The sequence below is a fragment of the Suricata suricatta genome, chromosome 16, assembly GCF_006229205.1.
Source record: "Suricata suricatta isolate VVHF042 chromosome 16, meerkat_22Aug2017_6uvM2_HiC, whole genome shotgun sequence".
NCBI lineage: Eukaryota > Metazoa > Chordata > Mammalia > Carnivora > Herpestidae > Suricata > Suricata suricatta.
Window position 1 is genome coordinate 26,357,913 of NC_043715.1, and position 21,950 is coordinate 26,379,862.

Below are 21,950 nucleotides of genomic sequence, written 5' to 3' on the forward strand. Positions count from 1 at the left end.
CCCAAAAGGGGTGACATTTTGGTTTCCAAAATGTGCTGCATGAATTAGGGGTGCTGTGAATCCAAGCACCTGTAAGAGTGGATCACGGGAGAACCTGATTACCTCTGGGGGTTAGGAGGGGCCTTCTGGAAGTGGTGGCATTTAAGCTGAGACCTGGAAGATGGGGAGGGGGGGGTTAGCCAGGTGAATAATGAGGAAGAGGGTAGGGAAGAGAAAACATTCTGGTAGAGGAACAGCCTGTGCAAAGGCCCTGAGGTCAAAGGGAGTAAGGTGGTGTTGGAGGACTGGAAAGATGGCGGGGATGACTAGAGCTGAGATTAGGATTTGGGGGGATAGGAGCACGGAGAGGCAGGTTGGGCCAGATTTCACTGGCCAACTAGACACTTGGCATATCAAAGGACTCTGAGCAGCACATGAGAATTATTGATCAGATCAATAACCAGATCAGCAGTGCCCCACCCCTACCCCACCAACAGCTACTCCTCTGGGGGTCCAGGTACCAGGTCCCACCTGAGGGCCACAGCCTCTGGGTTCTCCTGACGGGGAAACTCCAGCTGGAGACAGAGCTGATGCTGGCTCTCGGAAATGCTGAGGAGGGAAGACGTAGTTGGCGTGAGGGCTGCAGCAGTTCCCCGTGCAGGCTGAGCTCGGGACTGAGGCTGCCAGTCCGCTGACTGTAAGCTCCCAGGCCTGGCTGGGATCACACGCGGGTCAGCGGGACCCCACAGCCTTTGCTCTTAGCTGCTCTGCGTCATCTCCGTGACCTCTGGTCATTGAGCCACAGTGCATGTTACTGTGATCCAGGGGCCACGTCTAGGCAGACAGTGTGGACCCCCAGCTGGGCACCCCTGGGATCCAACAGCTCCGTGTCCTGCATCCGTAGCTGCCTCCCTCTTTCTGGCACCATGGCCTCATTACTGCATAAATCACAAGTGTGTGTAGCCCCCGTCATCTTGGAGATCCAGAGAATTTGCTAGTGACACAGCAATAACCTTGCGTCCCCCACCCCCCATCGGGCCAAGAGACTGATGTCTAGAGGTGGGACTATCCCAGTGGTCTTGAAAAGATGAAGAATTCAGAGCAGCCTCGTCCCAGGACTCACCTTAGTTCAGTGATGTTGCCTGAGGTCTGGGTGCAGACTTGCAGCAGCGCTAGGACGCCGGCTTTGCCCACCCATGGCTCCTCCACCCTGTGGCAGAAGCAGAGGGAGCTACAGGTCCCCCAGGCTGAGCAGGGGAGGTGAGGGAGGGCCAAGGAGAGCTCGGAGGCTTTTTGGTTTTGCCTATTTAAAAACTATTAAGATTACACAGCCACGTGCAAGCATAAAACAGGAAATTAACATCATCTCTGTTCTGGCAGTTACTGTAACCATCTTAACAGAAAATATTCTTTTTTTAAACAATAGTTTCAGCTTTAAGGAAAGCCTCTATAGCATTCTGTGGCAAAGATAAGGAAATAAAGTCATATATAAAACATCCCAATTTGTATTTAAAAAAAGAAAGGGCGCCTGGGTGGCTCAGTGGGTTAAGCATCTGACCTCAGCTCAGGTCATGATCTCGCAGTTCGTGAATTCAAGACCAACACCGGGCTCTGTGCTGACAGCTCAGAGCCTGGAGCTGCTTCGGATTCTGTGTCTCCCTCTCTCTGCCCCTCCCCTGCTCTCTCTCAAAAATAAACAAACATTTAGAAAAAAATTTTTAAAAAGGAAAAATATGAGGGGAGAAAACACAGAAACAGGGAGACAGAGATACAAGAAAAATATACTAAACGCTAATGCTGGTTGTTTAGACAGAATTCTCACAAATGGTTTTTCCCCTTTTTCCTTAGTTTCCAATATTTCTCAGAGTTTCTACAATGTGCATGCATTAACTTAGAAGCAGGAAAAAAAAGAGTTGTTTAAAATATTTCTGCTTTTGAAGTTATGTTGAATTTTTTTTTCGAAGTACTATTTTCTTATGTTCATCTGGATTTTCCACAAATCTCTACGAGTATGTGTTATTTTTAGGGAACGGAAACTTTTCCTTTAAAGCATTATTTTGGGTGATCCAGGAATTCTGGTATATACCCAAAAGAATTGAAAGCAGAGATACAAAGAGAAATCTGTACACTCATGTACACAGTGACTAATACAGTCACTGCATTGGCCACAGTCACTGTGGCCAAAAGGTGGAACAGCCCAAGTGTCCATGGACAGATGAATAGACAGATGGACGAAATGTGGTGTCTGTCTACAACAGAACATCAGTCAGCCTTTAAAAGGAAGAAAATTCATGGGACGCCTGGGTGGCTCAGTCAGTTAAGCGACTGACTTCAGCTCGGGTCATGATCTCCTGGTTTGTGAGTTCTAGCCCCACATTGGGTTCTGGAGTCTTCTTCAGATTCTGTGTCTCCTTCTCTCTTTCTCCCTCCCCTGCTCATGTTCTGTCCTTCAAAAATAAATAAATGTTAAAAAAAAATTAAAAAAAAAAAAAAAAGAGGGGCGCCTGGGTGGCTCAGTCGGTTAAGTGTCCGGCTTTGGCTCAGGTCATGATCTCATGGTTCGTGGGTTCGAGCCCCACATCAGGCTGTGTGCTGACAGCTCAGAGCGTGGAGCCTGCTTCAGATTCTGTGTCTCCCTCTCTCTCTCTGACCCTCCCCTGCTTGCACTGTCTCTCTCTGTCTCTCAAAAATAAATAAGACATAAAAAAACTTAAAAAAAAAAAAAAAGAGTCCTAAGAGCCACTCCATGCCAACATGGACCTTGCCCGGATCCTGGGTCCAATGAGACAGCTGCCTCATTTGGGGATGATGGGAATTTTTAGACTGGATTGGGTAATCATGACACTCAGAACTGCTACTGATTTTCTTGGGTGTCCTACTTCAACTGTGATTATGTAGAAAGTGTCCTTATATTTAAAGATTCATGATGAAATATTTAGGAGTAATATTTTATGAGATCTATAGCTTATTTGAAAACACTGTAGCCAAAAAAATTAAAATATGAAGCAAATATAGAGAACCCTGAATATCCACCACGCCCCAGCGGTAAGAATAGGGGTCTTCAAAATTCATCTTTTTAGTGTCTTCAATGCTTCTCTGAAAGTTTTTAAATGATCATAGTGAACATGCACACATGATATTTGTTATATATATATGTTAATTATTTAATATTTATTTTTGAGAGAGAGAGAGAGAGAGAGAGAGAGAATGGAGGAAGGGCAGAGAGAGAGGAAGACACAGAATCCAAAACAGACTCCAGGCTCCGAGCTGTCAGAGCCCGACCCGGGATGCAAACTCATGAACTGCGAGATCATGACTTGAGCCGAAGTCAGACACCTAACCAGCTGAGCCACCCAGGTGCTGTTATATATTGTTTTTGACCTCAGCTGGGTGTCCTTTGGGGTTTCCTATTTTTCCTACATCTCAAAGCACAGGCCTCCCCTCAAGGAGGGCGGCTTCTCTGTGAGCTGAGGGGGCTTCTGGGACCAGCAGCAGGGGCCAAGGGGCAGGGTTTGAGTGCAGGAAACGGCCCGGGGCCACGCTCCCGAGGACACCCACACTCCAGTGCCCCAGCCCCTCCCGGCGCCACAGAGGAGGACGGTACCTGAGATTCAACAGCCCCAGCGGCCACCTCACCAGACTCAGGAGAACAGTCAGCTGCTCCAGGCCCAGGCAGCACTGGGTCAGCCTGGGGACAGAGGTCCATTACTGGGGTGGCTCTCACAGGGAGCCCCCGCCCCTCTGCCTCCCTGGCACCGGGTCACTCACGTGAGCGCTGTCAGCTCCGGGGCCTGGTTCAGGCTGGCAGCCAGTCTGGGCAAGTGCTCGGGCCTGAAACCGCACTGGCTCAGCCTGAGGGCAGAGGGAAGGGGCAGAGCCCAGTGAGACCTGTGGGAGCTGCTGTCCTGCGGCCTCCCATCTGCCCCATAGCCTCCGGGGAGCCCTGGGAACCCCCCACCCCCACCAACCCTGCAATGAGTGCAAAGGCCTGGAATCAAGGCCTGACCGCAGGCCCAAGGGGCAGTCCTTGCTCTGGAAGCTTCCCATCTCCTGGGAGAGATGACCGCCCCCAACCCTGTCCCCACCAACAAAGGGCCGGGAGCGTCCCTCACTGAGCCCTGACTATATGCCAGGCCGCGTGCCTGCCTCTGGGCACACCAGCTGAGCTCGCCCTACATGCAGCATCTCATGGAATTCCCACCGCGTCACTTACAAGCGGAGACCCCGACTAAGCCAGGGACGCACAGTGGGGTGGCGGAGCGGGCAGCGAGGTCCCAGCCGGCTCAGCCTGCCCCCAGCCTGTCGCCGCAGCCCTACGCCCCGGCACGGCCTTCCTCCAGGCTCCCTTGGAGGGACGCGGCCTGGAATCCTCGGGGGGCCCCACCCTCCTGGCACCCTGGGTGGCCCAGGGCAGGTCACGCTAAGGGAAAGCAGCCCCCAGAGGCCTCCTCGAGGTTGACCTCTCAGCTGCATATTACAGGATCCAGAGACTTCCGTCTCAGAAACCACAGGGGAGTGTCAGGCTGAGTGCCCGGGGGAGGGAGGCTTCTGCAGGGAAGGTGTGCTGTGGACGTGTTGTGTGTGTGGGGTGTGTGTGGATGCATGTGTGTGATGTGTGTGATGTGTCTGATGTGTCTGATGTGTGTGACGTGTATGGGTGGCGTGTGTGGATGAGTTTGTATGGCATGTGTGTATGTGTTACATGGATGTGGCATGTGCACATGTGTGAGGTGATACGAGGTGTATGTGTGAGTGTGAGTGTGGTGTATGATATATATGTGTGTTGTGTGTGTGTCTGTGTGTGCGGTGTGTGATACCAGGTGTGTGTACGTGTGTGTGTGTCTGTGTAGTGTGAGTGTGTTGTCTGTGTGTGTGGTATGTGACATGGCATGTGTATGGTATGGTGTGTGTGTGTGTAGTGTGAGTGTGGGGTATGGTGTGTGTGTTTGTGTGTGAGGTGTGTGATGTGAGGTGTGTGTATGTGTGGGTGTGAGTGTGGTGTATGATATATATGTGTGCTGTGTGTGTGTGTCTGTATGGTGTGAGTGTGTTGTCTGTGTGTGCGGTGTGTGATGTGAGGTGTGTGTGTGGGTGTGAGTATGGTGTGTGTGTGGTATGTAATATGATGTGTGTGTCTGTGGTGTGAGTGTGGGGTATATGCATGTGTGTGTTGTCTGTGTGTGTGGTGTGTGACATGACATGTGCATGGTACGGTGTGCATGTGTGTGTGTGTGGTGTGAGTGGGGGGTACGGTGTGTGTGTGTGTGCGGTGTGTGATGTGAGGTGTGTGTGTGTGTGTGTGTGTGTGTGTGTGTGTGTGTGTGGTGTGAGTGGGGGGCATACGTGTGTGATGCTGGGGGTGAGGAGGAACACAATCGGAGGTGCAGCAGATCAGACTGTGAGGAAAAGGCCAAGCCGAAGAATTTGGACCTTATTCTGGGGGCACCGGGAGCACGAGAGCCTGGCACAGTCCGACCTGGGCCGGGAGGTCCCTCTGGCTGCTGCGAAGTGAGTGGACTTGGTGGGGGGGGCTGGCCACAGGCCACGGACCAGTTCAGAGGCCATGACCACAGCTGAAGAAAGACATGGACGAAGTGACCCGAGACAGTGGTGGCGAGGCTGAGAGAGAGGGAGCCCGAGGCCACTGGTCGGTAGTTCGTAACAACGACTGATCCACACTCACGTGAGCCAGGCCCTTTCCAAGCACTCGATACACATCAACTCATTCAATCCTCACAATAACCCTAAGGGGTCAGTCTTACTATTGTTCCCATCCTACAGATGCGGAACTGAAACACAGAGAGGGTACGTCACTTGTTTGAGGTCACCTTGCTGACATGTGGCAGAGCTGGGATTTACCCTCAGGCGCCCCCAGAGTCTGAGCTCTTAACCAGGACTCCCAGAAGCTTCCAGACTTAAGACATGGCTAAGAGGCACAAAGACAACATGAAGGCCTGGCCCCAAGGACTGGAGGTGTGGGGGTCCGGGGGAGGCCTCGGGGAGGCAGACTCGAGCCGTGAGCATGAGGCTGACTGTCTGAAGGAGGAGGGGCCCCACTGAAGAAGGAGGCATGGAGGCTGTCACAGCGTTGACCTCGTCTTCCCCGTTCCCTCCCCTGTAGCCTCACCCCTGACCAGGAGTTACCTTAGTGTCTTCCCGGCCTCCTCCTGTCGGGAGAAGTGGACCCAGAAGCTTTGCTCAGAGCCCAGGCTGCAGAGAGAAAGGGGTGGGGAGGCCTAGCACCCCGAGACCCAGACTCTAGGGCGTACACTAGGGAAGGGGGCTGGGCCCGCAGGGGGCGGCAGGGTGGAGGCCACAGGAGAGACCAGAGGAGGACACTGAAGGCTGGCCTTCCCCGCCCCGTGACCTCCCTGGTCCCTATGTCACTCAGGCCTCAGAGGACAGAAACTGGGATCCCCCATTCAGTGAACCCTGGAAGGGGTGCAGGATGCCCCAGGTCACACAGAGGGCCGCTAAGCGTGGGAGTCTTGCTTCTCCCCGCCATCGGCAAGTGGCACCAATGTCTTACCTCACAGAGGCCTCCCGGACGCGGGGGCAGGAGGGGAGAGCCTTCACCAGACACAGAGCTCCTTCCACGGAGATGCTGTTGTGACTCAGACTGGAAGAGAAATGAGGTTCGGGATGGGGTGTGGGGGAGCACCTCAGGGCAGCCCTGCCCAGTCCCCGGCTCCTCCCTTCTATCATCTCCAGGAGGAGGATCCTCAATGTCCAAGTGTCCGTTCTCCAGGTGCAGACGCCGAGATCCAAAAAGAGAGGCCAGAGAGGGACCCAGTGGGACAGACACAGGGCCCCAAGCCCTCAGGAGCGGGCGCTGAGACAGGATCCTTGGGGTCTGAGACAGGGTTGATGAGGCCAGGCTGGCAACGCCAGCCCCGGGGGCTCAGGGACACCCAGAGGCCAGCTCAGGTGCCTAGCGACCTGCTTTCTCGGCTCTGGTCACCAGCCTGCCGGGTCACTGGGGTGCCGGCTGAGAGTGTGGGTAACTTCCTAGGGACCCTCCCTATTGTGGGGACATCTCTAAATCTATGTCCCTTAGATTTAGTCAGAGGAGCTTCAGGGACAGGATGGGCCAGGAGCTGGGACGCTGGGGTCCTGCATCAGCTGATTAGAGATAAACTGTCACTTCCCTGTCCCAAAGTCAGCTTGGGTCACCATGATTTAGTTACAGCTTCCTGGGGTGCCTGGTAGGGGCTCTGCCTATGGTGGGCAACAAGGGAGAAGGGAGTGGTGGGGGGCTGTCGCCCAGGCTGCTCATCACTTACTCAAGAGAACCGGAGATGGGCAACTGAGGCAGACATTCCAGTAGGCACCTGAGCCCGTCATCACGCAGCAGGTTTGCTGAGAGGCTGCAAGAGGTGGGAAGAAGTTGGGAGTGGGCGGACACGCCCCCTCAGCTGGAGGCTTCTCTTCACAATTACCATCAGCGCTACCCAACCCGCCCGGGATTGCTTCCATGCCAACGTCGCCATCCCGCTGTCGCGGTGACTGGACAGCCCCACGCCCATCCCCACCGCACCACCATCCGGCACCCCTCGCATGGCGGCCCAGCACACAACAGCTCCTGCGCTGCCCACCACCACCCCCAGACCAGCACTGCAGGTGACCAGTCCTCACCTAACCCTGTGGCACCTGCTGCTCACGTCTGGGGTGCCCGGGCCTCCAGCAGGCTCCCCGGATGAGGGAAAAACCAATTTGTCTTTACTGTGCCCTTGGCCCACATCTGAGAATCTCAACTTTTGAACACGAGTAAATTCAGGAAAGAGAAAATGTTTGGAGGCTGTGTTCACCCAGGAGATTTCTTCTTTTAATTCGGGAATGTAATATCGGAAATTGCACTTCAACATTCTATTTCCCCTCATTGTAGCATCCTATGGTTTTAGCTACAGTTTCAGGAACGCTATAATCAGCATGCCTGGAATATCTGATTTTTGTCTTGCTTCTCTGGACTCATTTTGTCCCCGATGATGACACTTTTGAGGCTTGTCTTTTCCCGAGAGACTTTAAAAATGACAAATCGGTTTGTCTCAAAAAGCCACTTGATACAGTCATCTTTACAATTAGAAAAGTGTCCCCCTACAATGAAAAACAGGAAAATCTCAAAGATGTACAGCTGATTTATCTAATACGTGACGTCCACCGGCCCCATTTCTCTTCTAGGCCACATCACAATAGGAATTTAGTGTGTGTGTGTGTGTGTGTGTGTGTGTGAGTGTGTGCGCGTGCATGCGGGCTTATAGACAGCCCTCTTTATGTCCCACTGCTCCTATGTTGAATGAACGCCTAGCAGTTGTGAGCAAAGACTGCATCATCCCAGCCATGTGACCTTGGGCAAGTTCTTCAATCCTCCCTGCACCTCAGTGCATAGTTCTCTCATCTATAAAATGGGGACAACGGTACCTAGGGTTTTGGAGGGGTAAAAAGAGCATGTAGAGCACTTAGCACAGTGGAGAAAGTGCTCAGGAGGTGGGTTGCCTATTTTTATTTTTCTACCCATTTTGCGGCTGTGCTATCTGGGCACCCAAGACAGGCCACACAGATACCACCTCTCAACAACACAGGAGCCCAGGAGGCCGCACCCCAGCTGCTCCCGGACCCTCCTCAGGCTGAGCATTGGGTACTTTTAACCACCTGCCAGGCAGACGAAGGGATCCTTCATTTTGGTTCCCATCTGCCAGCAGAACCCCAGTGTCTTGATCATCACGAGGCCAAGGGGCTCTTAAAGCTCTTTAATGAAGAGCTCCCCAAATTAGACCAAGAGGCACATGCTCAACTAGCTCCGCCCTGGCAAGAGTAGGGGGCGGAAGGGATGAAACGGGCTCAGTCGGTTAGGCTTCTGGCTTTGGCTCAGGTCATGATCTCACAGTTTGTGGGTTCGAGCCCCACGTCGGGCTCTGTGCTGATAGCTAGCTCAGAGCCTGGAGTCTGCTTCGGATTCTGTGTTTCCCTCTCTCTCTGACCCTCCCCTGCTTGTGCTATCTCTCTCTGTCTCTCAAAAATAAATAAAAAACATTAAAAAAAAAAAAGAAATGGGTATAGGGAAATGTTATGAACGTGATCCAGATGTGTCCCAGGCATCCCTGTTAGCTACCCCTGAGAGGTGTTGAGTGTCCACACACCGACACACACACGTGCGCGCACACACACCTTCAGGGCCACCCAGGCACGGGCTCCCACGCTGCTCTCCCTCCTCCCCTGCCCCCACTTACTCCAGCTGGCTGAGGTCTTCACATTCACTCAGCAACCAGCAGAGTTGCTCCACGTGCTCTCGAGTGAGGCCACAGTCCGTGAACCTGCTGGAGGAGGGGGAACAGGCCTGAGGAGGGGGCTTCGAGCCGCTCACGCCTCCTCTGCCCGACCCCAGCTCATCCTGCCAAGGTCAGATTCTCTGGAATCTCTTCCACCTCACCCCCCCCCCCCACAGGCTCCCTCTGGGGAGGTGGCTCTCAGTGTGTGGTCCCTGACCAGCCACACCCACAACACTTGGGAACTTGATCAGATGCAGTTTCTAGGAACCCAGCCCAGACCCGCTGAATCAGAAACCATAGAGGCAAGGATCTCCATCCAGGTGGTTCTGATTCAAGCTCAAGTTGGAGAGCTATAGCTCTTGGGGTCTGTGCAAGGTGGGGCGGGGGGAAAAGGAGGGAGGGGATGTCTGCTCTTGCCTCTGATACTGGAATTAAGGTGAAGGGAATTCAGAGGTCCAAACTCCCAGTTATTGAAATAAGTTGAGGGGATGAAAAGTACAGCATACGGAATATATGTTGTAATCGTGTTGTATGGGGACAGATGGTGACTGTACTTGTCACAGGGAGTGCCGCCTAATGTGCAGAGTTGTTGAATCACTAGGTTGTACACCTGAAACTAATACAACACTGTAGGTCAACTATGTTTTAATAAAAAGTGGATGAATGAATGAATAAATAAATAACGAGATTATACAGAAAGGTAAATGATCTATAACCGCCAGCCAGTTAAAAAAAAAAAAGGAGGAAGAATCTTAAAATCAGAAAGTACCTAAAATCAATATCTCAAATTTTTATCACTGTTCCTGCCCTTCATGACCTTTTCTCTGTTCCTAAATTCCTTCTTATACTATTATTCACTTCCTATTTTTAAATTAGCTTGGGGCACCTGGGTGGCTCAGTCGGTTAAGCATCTGACTTTGGCTCAGGTCATGATCTCACAGCCCATGGGTTCGAGCCCTACATCCAGCTCTGTGCTGACAGCTCAGAGCCTGGAGCCTGCTTGGGATTCTGTGTCTTTCTCTCTCTGCCCCTCCTCTATTCACACTCTGTCTCTCTCTCTCTCTCTCTCTCAAAAGTAAATAAACATTAAAAAAAATCAGCTCATTCTTTTGACTAGATGCATTTATTATAAAAGGAAACCCTGTATCATTTACTCAAATGGAGAAGTGACCTATGGTGCCACAAACAGACCAGAAGCACAAGAATGCATGAAATGAGGGTAAAACATCATCATTAAATCTGAGCCGGGATTTCCCGGATGAGGGCTCTCTCTCTTTATTAAAAAGGGGGCTCGGCAAGCATCGGAGCTGTGCTAAAGTCCCACTGCCACCCAGCCTCGACTTCCTCTTGGCCTTAATCAGACCGAGAGTCGAAAAGGGAATAGTGACCTCACAGAGGGGCGCAATGTCAATGACCTACTCGACTATCTGCCCAGCCTCCTAAAAAACCATCCCTCCCTGATCTCTGTCCTACATTTTGGAAACTGCTGATTCAGAAGCTATGAAGGAATTCTAGAAGTCAGGGTAGTGTTGGCCAGGACAGGATGTGGAAAACTACGGCCCAAGGCCGCCTGGGTTTTGCAAGCTAAGAATAATTTTTCCATTTTCAAATGGTTGAGAAAAAAAATTGAAAGAATATTTCCTGACACATACAAAATATACGAAATGCGAGTCTCAGGGTCTGTAAATGATAGAGATTTGCCGGCACGCAGGCACGTGCCCGGGTTTACGGATCGTCTCTGCTGCCTTCAAGCTACAAAGGCAGGGTTGGGTAGCTGTCGCAGAGATCGTGTGGCCTGCAGAAACCCAAAGTCTTTACAATCTAACTCTTTACAGGAAAAACCTGTCCATCGCTGGGCTAGGAGCATGTCAACCTGCCCGGGGTCGAGTCCCAGCTGCCCGCTTACTGCCAGGTGACCACAGCTGTGACGCTTATAGGGAAGTGATGTGCAAAATAGAATGGCACCCTGCAGATAGTCGGTGCATCTTAATTCTTCTGTTTATTGTCATTTCACGGGTGAGGAGGCTGGGGCCCATGGGTGAAGGGTCTGGTCCAGGGTCTCAGTGAGCCAGTGGCATCAGCTACCAGAAACATAGTTTCTGCATTTGAAGGCTGCCCTCCCGCCTCATCATCCTGCTTCCCGTTGCAGCCCCCCCTCCCTCCTACTCAGGCAACCACAGAGCACTGGTCTGAGAGTCAGCAGGGGAAGGACGCTTCCACTGCAAGTGCCTCGTGCTTTACACCCCGTCTCAGTTAATCCTTGCAAACATCCTGCAACATGGTGGCCCCCTTCGCAGCTGCGGAAGCTGGGCATCACGGAGGTTAAGGAGCTTGCCCAAGGCACCAGGCCCTGTGGAGCGGCCATTTAAAGCCTGGTGGGGAGGTTATGAAGTTGTCCTCCTTGGACCGGGCCCCTGAGCCCTGGGGCAGTCTGACAGGTCCTCCTTATTTGCCTTTGATAATGCCTGGACCTCCGCTTCTTGATGCCGGAGGGAACAAGCCCTCTTGCAGGGACCTTTCAAGGGAATGCTCTAGGGTAGGCAATCTGTACTCAGTTCTGGGCATCAGGGAGGCAGGTGCACTTGTCCCCAGTACCTTCCAGCTGCCAGGGCACAATTCCAGGGACTTACCCACAGTACTCGCCTTTCTGCTCCTCGCTAGACCTGAAGTGCAGGGTTGTGTGATTCAGGGACCTGCAACACACAGCACCTGAGTCAGCCACCCTTGGCTGCAGCCTCACGATGCCTCCTGGGGCAGGTACCCCTTCCTCCAGAAGCCACGCCTCTGACTTGGGTTTTACTGTCTCCACCCACTCCCCCCCCCACACCTACCAGACCCTAGGCACAACTCTCTAAGACTAGACCCGGTTGTCCCAGGGCAATGCCCACCTGAGATCCACCTTCTGAATCCGTGGGCACAGGCTGAAGAGGTTGGCCAGCAGGAGGGGGCTCCTTGGGGACAGCGTTGTCTCACTCAGCCTGGGAAGGAAAGGAGTGGGGCCATATGTGAGCAAGTTGGAGCCAAGCAAGAGTGGACTAGGGACTTGGATGGGCTGGAGGGGAAAGAACAAAATGGGGGGAAAGAACAAAAGAATAAAAGGCTTTAAGGAAGAAGGCAGGGACTCAAGAGGGACAAATAGGAGCTTAGAGTCAAGCAGACTTGGACTTGAGCCCCGGTTCTGCTTATTGTCTGTGTGTCCTTGGACACATCACTTAAACTCTCTGAGCGCCAGCTTCCTTACCTGGAAAACAGGACTGCTCATAGTAAACCTCCTTCTAGGGTGTTGGGAGGACTTCATCCTATCAAGCTTGCACACCTCCTAGCACAATACCCATGCTTGTTTCATTATTATATTATTTCTTCCCTCAAGCACGGACCAAACAGGCCAGTCCTGCTGACAGCGAGTGGGAGTCTCAAGGCCCTTTGAGTAGTTTCTCAATGATTTGGGGCTAATTTGTTGTTGTTGGGGACTGTCCTGTGGGGTGTTTAGCAGCATCCCAGACCTCTAGGCACTAAACTCATCCATAGCTCCCCCTCTCACTGCCACCTTCCTCTGCCATGACAGTCAAAAATATCTCCATTGCCATACATTCCCAGCGGGCAAAAATCACCCCTGGCTGTGAACCCCTGCCTTCTAGAAAGTGAGATGGTTACATTTCGCCCTTGGAGGCTTCCTTGGTGCTTCCATTTCCTTCATCTCACAAACCCTCCATCAGCTTATCCTGTCCGTTCCACTCCCAAGTTTCACCCTGGATCTACCTAATCCTGCCCTGGCCCCACCAGTCCCCAGCCCGCACCATCTCCAGTCCTGGACAGCCTCCTCCCTGCTCTCACTTCCACACTTGTCCCCCAACCCCTTCTCTACCCGGTAGCCAGACTGAACTTTTGAAAACATGTATCATTCCTCTGTTTTTCAAGCCCCCTTGGGTAAAACCGCCCCAAACTTCTCCCCATGGTTCCCAGGCCCTTTGTGGGCCAGCCCAGGTCCCTCTCCCCACCCCCCTTCTGGCAACTCTCCCTGCCTGCTCCATTGGCTGATCCTTGAGCCCACCAAGCTTAATCTTGTCTCAGGGCCTCATATGTGCTCTTCCCTCTACTTGGAATGTTGTTCCCTGCTCTGCACAAGCCTGAGTGCCTTTTGTCCTTCAGGCCAAACCGTAGCATCCCTCCTCAGAGGTTTTCCCTGACGACCCTCACCTTTGCAGTCACCCTTGACCATGTTAACTAGAAAAATGCCTCATCACTGTCTGAATACGTCTTAAGTGCTTTTACTTATTGTCCAGCTCCCTCTGCTGCAAGGTAAGCAAGCTCCAGGAAGACAAGGACCTAGTCTTTCTTTCGCCCCTCTCTGCTGTGTCTCCAGCCCTCCAAACAGTGCCTGGCCCAGTAGGGATTGAGTTATACAAAGCGTGAGCCTGGTGAGGGACAGGCTGGCCCTCTCATTCCAAAGATGGATGAGAGTTGGGGCCCGATGCTGTGTGACTTGGGCATGGAGAGGTCTCTTTCTGGTGCGGGGCCTCCCACCTGTTCGCATCAGCCTGCCACTTTTTGTGTCCAAAGGAGCCCTTCCCATCGTGGATGCCGTGGGTTGAGCCGCCTCTGGAATGTCACACATCTCCTCCTTCCCATCCTGACAGGACTCAAGGACGAGCAAGACCCTGGATGTGAAGTGAGTCGCCTCAGGCGGCCCAGAGAGCCTTAGCCTAACTTATGTTGCTGTTATTAATGGTATGATTTAATTTCCTGTTGTATTTTTCCATCTCAGCTGCAGCTGCCTTCCCCCCGCTAGAGGAGTATTTAAAGTAAATCCTTTTTAAATTCTAACCGGTCTGCGCTGAAATTAGAAATTCAAGTTTTAAATACTTTCGAGAATGCTGCTTAAGTTACCCTTTTACAGAGTTAGATGGTGACCTTTAAACACGAGTGGGTGACATATATACAACCCACATCTGTGAAGTCCCTTTCTAGGAGCTGGTGACCTTTTCGTGGGCGAGACATACAAGAGCCCATTTGTCACAGACCTTCCGTTCTTCAAGGTGCCTGTAGAAGGCGGAGTCTTGTTAGAGTCCCGCCCCTGCGGGAGGAGTCGGGGAATATTAGTTCCATTTGTCAGATGAGGAACCCTAGGCCAGAGCGGTCAGATAACTCGCCCGCCCCCACCAAGGGTAGCAGGGTATTAGTGACGAGCTCTGAGCTCCGGGTTGTGGCAGATAAAATGATAAAACAGCTCAAGAGAAGGAGCGGGGGCGGGGGGGGGGCAAGGAGGGGGGGGCAAGGAGGGGCAGGCTTTGCACCCAAGAGCCCTGATCAGAGCAGGCCAGAGCGATGGGGACACCGTCTTACTGCAGCAGGCTGAGCTGGGGAAGCCACGGCAAGCGCGTCAGCAGGGTCTCCAGGCTCTGGTCACTCAGGGCCTCACAGGACAACCTGTGAAACAAAGCATCAGAAAGGGGTGGGGAAAGCTAGGAGCGCGCCCTCCCAGCCACAGCCTTCGGGGGACGCGTTCCCCATCACACTCCCTCCAAACACTGGGCCCTCGCGGTATCATTGAGGCTCTAACGCTTTCTCCCACATGTGGTGGACGAGCAGGATTATTATTTCGACGGCCATGAAGAGTGGTGCTCCGCGGAAGACATGTGTTAAGAAGAGAATGCCACCGTGACCCGTGGTGACGTAAGAATGGAAGGTCAGGCCCGCAGCACATCGGCAAAGGATCCGAGGGGCGGGCCAGCCTGGGTCTCTGTCTGTCAGAACCGTACCAAACAGCTGGTCACTGGCAGGGTAACGTGTCACCACCAGGTCCACTTACGGGAAAGGCTAGATACCCACCCTTCGGGGTCCGCTTTGGCTACAGGACTCGGGCAAGCTGGGGGTCTATGTGCCCTGACATTTACACAGCCTCCCCAGGTCTACGTCTGTCCCTTCTCTCCTCTGTCCCTGTTCCTTTGTGCCCTGCAGGACAGCTTTTCCTCTGGGCCCTCCAGGGGCCTGGCCCAAGCCGAGCACTATTTGCTGGTTGGAAGCTCCCATGGGACAGGCAGCCTCTGACTCTGGAGCTGGAGCCTCAGGCCCAAACCTCTGCCAGGGCCCAGGCACGTCTACACCCTCTGTTCCAGGACGGGGCCCGGGGCTCCAAGCACTGGCTGAACAGGGGACCTTCCCAGAGGGAGCGTCTGTCCACAACACCCCTGACTTGGTTTCCCATCAGGCCCCAAATACACAGTTACGCATCACAACGTCTCACACAGAACACCAAATGTTCACAAAGTAGACGTGCAGTGCTCGAATCTGGGGAGGGGGCCGGAGCCCATCGCCTTCCCTGGTGTCTGGATTACTGGAGTTCAGCGTTAAGTACCTTGATAACAATATTCCTGCACGTGGTCCAGCTTCTATAGTTGGCAAAGTGCTTTCATGCTATCATCTTATTTTTCCATCCACAGCTGAGGGGTTGGGGGAGGCCCTTAGATCCCCTTCTGTGCTCAGACCACTGCCTGAGGCAGTTGATATGAAGCCTCCCACTGTGGCGGGTGAGCCTCAGAAGGCAGTGATGTCCAGCTACACTTGTGCCCCCTCCAGGGCCTGGCTCAGTGCCTGGTATACAGCAGGAGCTTAACAGTTAAATAATAGAAGAGTGTTTTTTGCAGCACTGGCTGCAGTGCTATTAACACCATGAGAAGCAGCCTGGATGTCCATCTAGACTCTAGAGAGGGGAAGCTGAAACACCTGTGGCGTATCCAGACTGTGGAGGGTTAATATTAAAAGGCCTAGGTCTAAAAAATAAAAGGTACAGATAGACAAAAGTTGTATAAAAACACATCAGAGACAATCAGGGACAATTCAAACTTCATAGACTTCTTGATGATTTTTAAAATGTCATATAGCAATGTTAATAATTTAGGTCTGGTCACGGTTTTGTGGTTATACTAAAAAAGTAAAGGGTGCTCACCTTTCAGCTACGCACACTGAAATACAGATGCAGTTGTAAGGTGTCTGGGAATCGCTTCAAGATAATGTGTGCGCATGTGTGTGTGTTGGGGCCACAATGTGATAATTATTGAGCAGGTGGAAGGGAACTGAGGGTCCGTTACATTATTTGCTCTACTTTTTTTGTTGTAGTTGAGAGAGAGAGGGTGCTAGTGAGTGAGGGGCAGAGAGAGAGAGAGAGAGAGAGACAGAGAGAGAGAGAGAATCCCATGAGGGGTGGAGGGGGTGGGTGGAGAGAGAAAGAGAAGCAAGGCTCACTGAAAGCAGGGCTCAAACCTACCCAATGCGGGGCTCAAACTGTCAAACTGGGAGATCATGACCTGAGCCGAAGTCAGATACTTAACAACTGAGTGACCCAGGTACCCCTTATTCATTCTACTTTTATACATATTTGAAAGTCCCCATAATAGAAGTGCGTGCCTGCATGCCTGTGTGTGTGTGTGCGCGCGCGTGTGTGTACGTGTGTGTGTGTGTGTGATATTTTAATTAAAAAGTAATGTCACAGTAGGAAAATCTGACAAACGCTATCTCCGCCAGGCAGTCAAGGTCAACATCAGCAGTCCTAAGTCGAGTCCATAGCATGCACCTCTGAGACAGGACGAGACGGGTGCTTCACTTCTATGGACTTCTCCCTGCCCCCCAAACCTATAACCCCAGTTTATCCATGAGAAAAACATCAGACACAACCAAACTGAGAGGCATTTCACAAACCATCTAACCAGTGCTCCCCAAAGCTGGCAAAGTCATGAAAAATGAAGACTAGGAAACTGTCACAGACCAGAGAGACTAAGGACATTGACTAACTGCACTGCGGGATCCTGGACAGGATTCTGGATTAGAGAAAGGGCCTTAGTAGAAAAACTGGTGACATCCCAATAAAGTCTGGAGTGCAGTTAATAGTCCTGCAGCAAGGTTGGTTTCTCCGTTGTGGCAAACGTCCCATGACGAGTGATAGGAACACCCAGGGGCAGTGGGTGGAGGAATTCTCTAGACTAGCTTTCCAATTCCTCTGGAAATCAAGCCTTAAGCTATTCTAAAATAAATGAGTAATTAAAAAGGTCACTGGTTCCGTATTCCAGGAAAGCCACGATGTCACGAGACAAAAGCCCGAGGCAGAGACCTTACACTGTAAGATCATGTGTCTGTTAACAATGTCAAAGCATTTGCACACGGAGAAAGATGGACACCAGGTGACTGACACGAATGAGCTGGCTGAGGGCCAGATGGGCATCAGGGATGGGGTGGGAAAGTAGGAACAAAGGCCGTAGTGAGTGGGAGAATCGTGTCAGTGAAGCTGCCGATGAGGAGTGGAGGGTCCCGCGCGTATTTAGGTGAGGAGAGGGGCGTATTTAGGTGAGGTAGGCTTGTCCTGGATTTCTCTACATTAAGGTAATTACTGTGAGAAGATGGCAGCAGTGAGGACCCAAGAAAAGGGTGAGCATCTCTGCAGACAACAGAGCTGAGGCACGGGGAGTTAGAGCCATTGCCCGAAGTCGCCCTGCCCGGAGGTGGCAGGGCCAGCCCTCTTGATTCTAAGGTCCAGTCTCTGGTCCCAGACCTTGGGGTTCTGAGGTGGGTGAGTTGCTAACCAGGAGCAGAGGGGCCTTCAGAGGTGATCCGCTCCGGCCACAGAGGCAGGCGCGGGGGTGCCAGGGTGGGGCTCCAGGGAGGGAGGGAGCAGACCGGGGCTCCCAGGTGCCCGGAGCTGAGCAGATGGGAAAAAGGAAGCCGCCTCTCCCAGCAGGAAGGGCAAGGTCCCCTCCTGGCACACAAGGAGGCTTCTACCAATAGGTCAGGGGTGGGCAGGGCTACAGGGTCTGGGGGGATGGGACCCAGAAGGACTCACCTCTAGCCAGGGTACCCCCATCCCCACCCACAGGGCAGATGCCCACATGTGCCCTCTAGGGCTGTGTCCTCCTTACTTACTTGACTTCCAGCGGCCCCGGGCACTTCTCCAGAGCGTCACAGAGGTGGGTGAGGCTCTGGGGCTCCAGTAAACACTGCTGGAGGCTGAAAGGGGCAGGGGACGGGGCGGGGCGTCAGAGAGGACCCGGGGGCTCTTCTGCAGCCCCAAGACTCTCCCCTTCTCCCTTTCCCCCTCCTCCTCCACCTCTAGGCTGCAGGATCCTTCCCTTGCAGGACATGCTCTGCACCCCATGTGTCTGCTACAGCCCGACCCCCACCACTCAGACAGTGACAGCAAAGGCCCCCAAGTGCCTAGCCGCCCTTGGCTTCCCTACTGCCACTGCCGCTGCCAAGTCCAGGCCACCATTGTCATTTGTCTGGGCTACTTTAACACCCTTCAACTCCCTTCTGGCCACCAGGTAATCCTTCTCCCCCTGCCAGTATCTTATCTTTTAACAGTGCAAATCTGACCACGCCTCTCAGGAGTTTAAGTTCCCTGTGGCTCCCTATTACTCTTATGCTAAAGGCAAAAGGCCTCTTCCAAGGCCTCACTTGCCTTCACTTGCCTCCACTTGCCCTGTACATGCCCAAGCCACACCGACATGCTTCCCAAGAGCCAAGCTTTCCCTCCTCAGGGCCTTTGCCCAAGCTGACCACCTGCCCGGGACACTCCTCCCAATGCTTCCCCTGGACAACCCTGTTTGGGCCCCAGCTGAGGTGGCTGTCTTTCTAGGTGAGGAAATCAAGGCCCAGAGAGGGGAGGGGTCCAGCCATGGTCACACAGCTCGTGAGGCAGAGCGGGGAAGTCTGCTGAGAAAACAACAACGTGGGGTCTTTTGTCTAGGGAGAACTCTGGGCCCAGCAGCCCCCCCTCCCCGGCCCTCATACTGACCCTCTTTCTTTCTCTTCTGCCAAATTCCCTCTGCCCCAGCCCTAGCCTCCTCCAGCCTCTCACTCCCTGACCCTTCACCCCTATCATGGTGGCCCCCACACAAGAAGTGGGTAAGGCAGTACCAGAAGCTCCTGGGGACGCAGCGTAGATCAGAAGCCAAGAACAGGGCTCCAGCTAGCAACTCTGGCAAAGGTCCACCAGCCAACCGATCCCTTGGGGTGGGGAGACCGTTTTGAGAGGAAAGTTCAAATCGTGCACATTGGAAGATGAGACTCAGAAGTCAGGGCTGCAGGGGGCCTAGGGACGATCCGGGCCCTCACTGCACATACGGGGAAACTGAGGCCCATGGAAGGGAGACCAGAGTGAGAAAAGCCAGCAGCTTACACCTGTGTAAGCGGCAGCACCTGACCAGGTCAGGGGGAGCCGGAGGAGAGCCCTCCTCTCTCTGATCACCAGTGTGGCATTCACGGACTTGGCCTTCCTGTGCCTCCGTTCTTTAGGCTTCGAGAACCCACAGCGTTCCCAAAAACGGAGACCTGGGCCCAGGACGTAAGAACACCTGGGCCTTGGGCCACTCCAGCTTCAGATGGCCCAGCTGGTCTGGCAGTGCCTTCCCCTGACCCTTTAGCTGGGAACCCCCTCTGCCCAGCTGCTGGGCCCCCATCAGGCCGCCCCTGTGCTTGCCAACCTCCCAGGAGAGACCTGGGTGCCCGGCCCCACTAGGGGGCAGCCAGAAACAGGTACGCAGAACTAACTGTTGTGCCTTGTTTACTGCAGAGGTGTGGAAACTTTGTCAGAGCACCAACGGTTCTTGGCTTCTCGAATGCCATACACAGAGGGGAAGGGGGAGGGCAGTGACTCATATGAGGTCAGCAGTCTGCTCTCCCTCCCACTCAGCAGCCCTGGGCTGTCATACCACCACGTGGCCTCCCTCTCCAACTGCGCTGCCTCCTCCCAAGGGAGACCTCGGTGGCTGATGACTGCAAACCTACTGACAGGGGTTCATCTGCGGAAGTGGTGCCAGACCTGGGTGGGTTACTCGAGGGCTCGTGACATGGGGGTGGGATAGGACGCACCCGTAGGAAATGGGGACCGGGGCGGAGGAGAGGGGAGCCCACCCCACCTCTGGAGCTCTCCCTCCTCACCTGCCTCTTCTGTCACCTCTCAGGACGATGTGCTGGCTCTCAAAGCTGCAGAGAGAGAGGGCAGTATGTATGACAGCAGTATGAGAGAGACCAGATGGCCTGGTCGAGGAGCGCCTGGAGGGCCGTCCACTTTCTCAGCAAATACAACAATACATATACTAAGTATAACGACACTGACTAGGACACATACAAAACACACCACTGACATGACCCCTTTTCATTCTCACAGCACCCCTGTGACATAAGGAGGTATTCCTAGCCCTCAGTGACCTGCTCAAAGCTGCCCAGCAGGTAAGTGATGAACTTGGATTTGAACCTGATCTGTCTGCGCTCACACCTCCTGCTCTTACTGAAACCACAGCTCATCTGCATGGCCCGGCTGGGTGACTTCTTTCCTGTATCTTCCTCAGTTCCAGAGACCCCGTGAGTGAGCACTCAATGGCCACCAGGTAGCTCCCAGTTTCGGTAAAAGTCTCTCAGGATGATCCCAGAGAGTGAGCAAGGAAGAGTGGATGGATTAGGGCTCCCGGGCAAATTCAGGGAGATGTGAGTGTCCCAGGGCTACATTCATTCATCTGTCCATCCACTCGGTCAGTGCATATCTAGCACGTGCTCACTGGACCTGGGAGCAGGCAGGGCCCCGAGGAGGCTGCACTGTGATCGTGACACACAAGGAGGTGTGGTGGGAGCCCATGGCCTATGCGGTCAGAGGGCGGGGGGCCCAGAGGCCCACTCACCTGACGTCCAGGTGGAGAAGCCACTGCAGAGTCGAGAAGCACTGGGTCAAAGCGAACACCGCATCCAGGGACAAGCCGTTCTCACTGAGGCTGGAGAATCATAGGGGTGGTCTTGATGGAACTCACCCGAGACTCAAAAATGCCCTGTTTGTGTCAGAGCCCAGGGCAGGGGAGAGCTGTCCCTGAGTCCAGATGACAGAGCTCACTGAACCCCAAATGGTCAGAGGGGGCCTCTTCTAACTCCTCAAGGTACAGATGGGGAAACTGAGGTCCAGAGAGCAGCAAGGTCCTACCCAAGGTTATGAGACATGTCGGTGACAGACCCAAAGTTGTGGACAAAACCAGAGCCAGCCCCTCTATAGTTTAGGTGTTAACTGAGAACCAGGGGCCCAGAGAGGTGAGGTAACCTGCCTAAGGTCACACAGAGAAGCTAATAGTTGTGAGCTCTCCCCAGGGCTCCTCTCACGGTAGCCCAGAAGAGCTCAGGAGGAGGAGAGGGGTGTGTGGGAGCCTAACACACAGGGGTCTTTTGGCATCCAGAAACTCGAGTCTGTTGCAAACAAAGTCTGGGGGCTCCTGGCCTCTTTTTAGGGCCTCCCTCCCATCCTGAACATCTTCTCTCCCTCTGCTCTCCAGCTGCCCTGGGCACCCTGCTTGGGTATCCTGTCTGCCACAAATCCTCCCTGCCTATCAACAGCCCCTCCCCACATCACAGGACCTGAATGGCCACCAGTCACTAGGTTCACTAATCATTAAGTGACACTTCAACCATGCCTACACTGCCCCAGGTGACCCTGGCCTTCCAGAGAGCCTGTGCTGAGATACAAAGACAGGTTCAAGAAACAGAACCTTAAGTCAGCAGCTGGGTCACTGAGTCAGAGGCCAGCCTCTCTTAATGAGAATCACAGCCATAAGTACCCTTTCTGAGCACTTACCATGTGCCACTGATACGCATTTTCTGATTTAATCTTTACAATAACCCCAGGAGGGAGTGAGATGGGACCCAGAACACCCCCACCACACACACACACACACACACACA

The 21,950-nt window shown here is 53.4% G+C and overlaps 1 protein-coding gene across 1 annotated transcript in view; it reads right to left on the bottom strand.

Moving 5' to 3' along the window:
- NLRC5 (NLR family CARD domain containing 5) overlaps positions 1-21,950 on the bottom strand; it is a 60,458-nt gene that overhangs the window by 13,404 nt on the left and 25,104 nt on the right. Inside the window, exons 20-34 of the mRNA XM_029924243.1 lie at positions 20,909-20,998; positions 20,172-20,216; positions 19,149-19,238; positions 18,156-18,239; positions 14,589-14,672; positions 12,134-12,223; positions 11,876-11,938; positions 9,207-9,293; positions 7,263-7,346; positions 6,509-6,598; positions 6,124-6,189; positions 3,748-3,831; positions 3,584-3,667; positions 1,103-1,189; positions 511-588 (exon numbers count right to left, since the gene is read on the bottom strand). Coding sequence (XP_029780103.1) covers positions 511-588; positions 1,103-1,189; positions 3,584-3,667; positions 3,748-3,831; positions 6,124-6,189; positions 6,509-6,598; positions 7,263-7,346; positions 9,207-9,293; positions 11,876-11,938; positions 12,134-12,223; positions 14,589-14,672; positions 18,156-18,239; positions 19,149-19,238; positions 20,172-20,216; positions 20,909-20,998 — 1,206 coding nt within the window. The remainder of the gene's footprint in view (positions 1-510; positions 589-1,102; positions 1,190-3,583; positions 3,668-3,747; positions 3,832-6,123; positions 6,190-6,508; positions 6,599-7,262; positions 7,347-9,206; positions 9,294-11,875; positions 11,939-12,133; positions 12,224-14,588; positions 14,673-18,155; positions 18,240-19,148; positions 19,239-20,171; positions 20,217-20,908; positions 20,999-21,950) is intronic.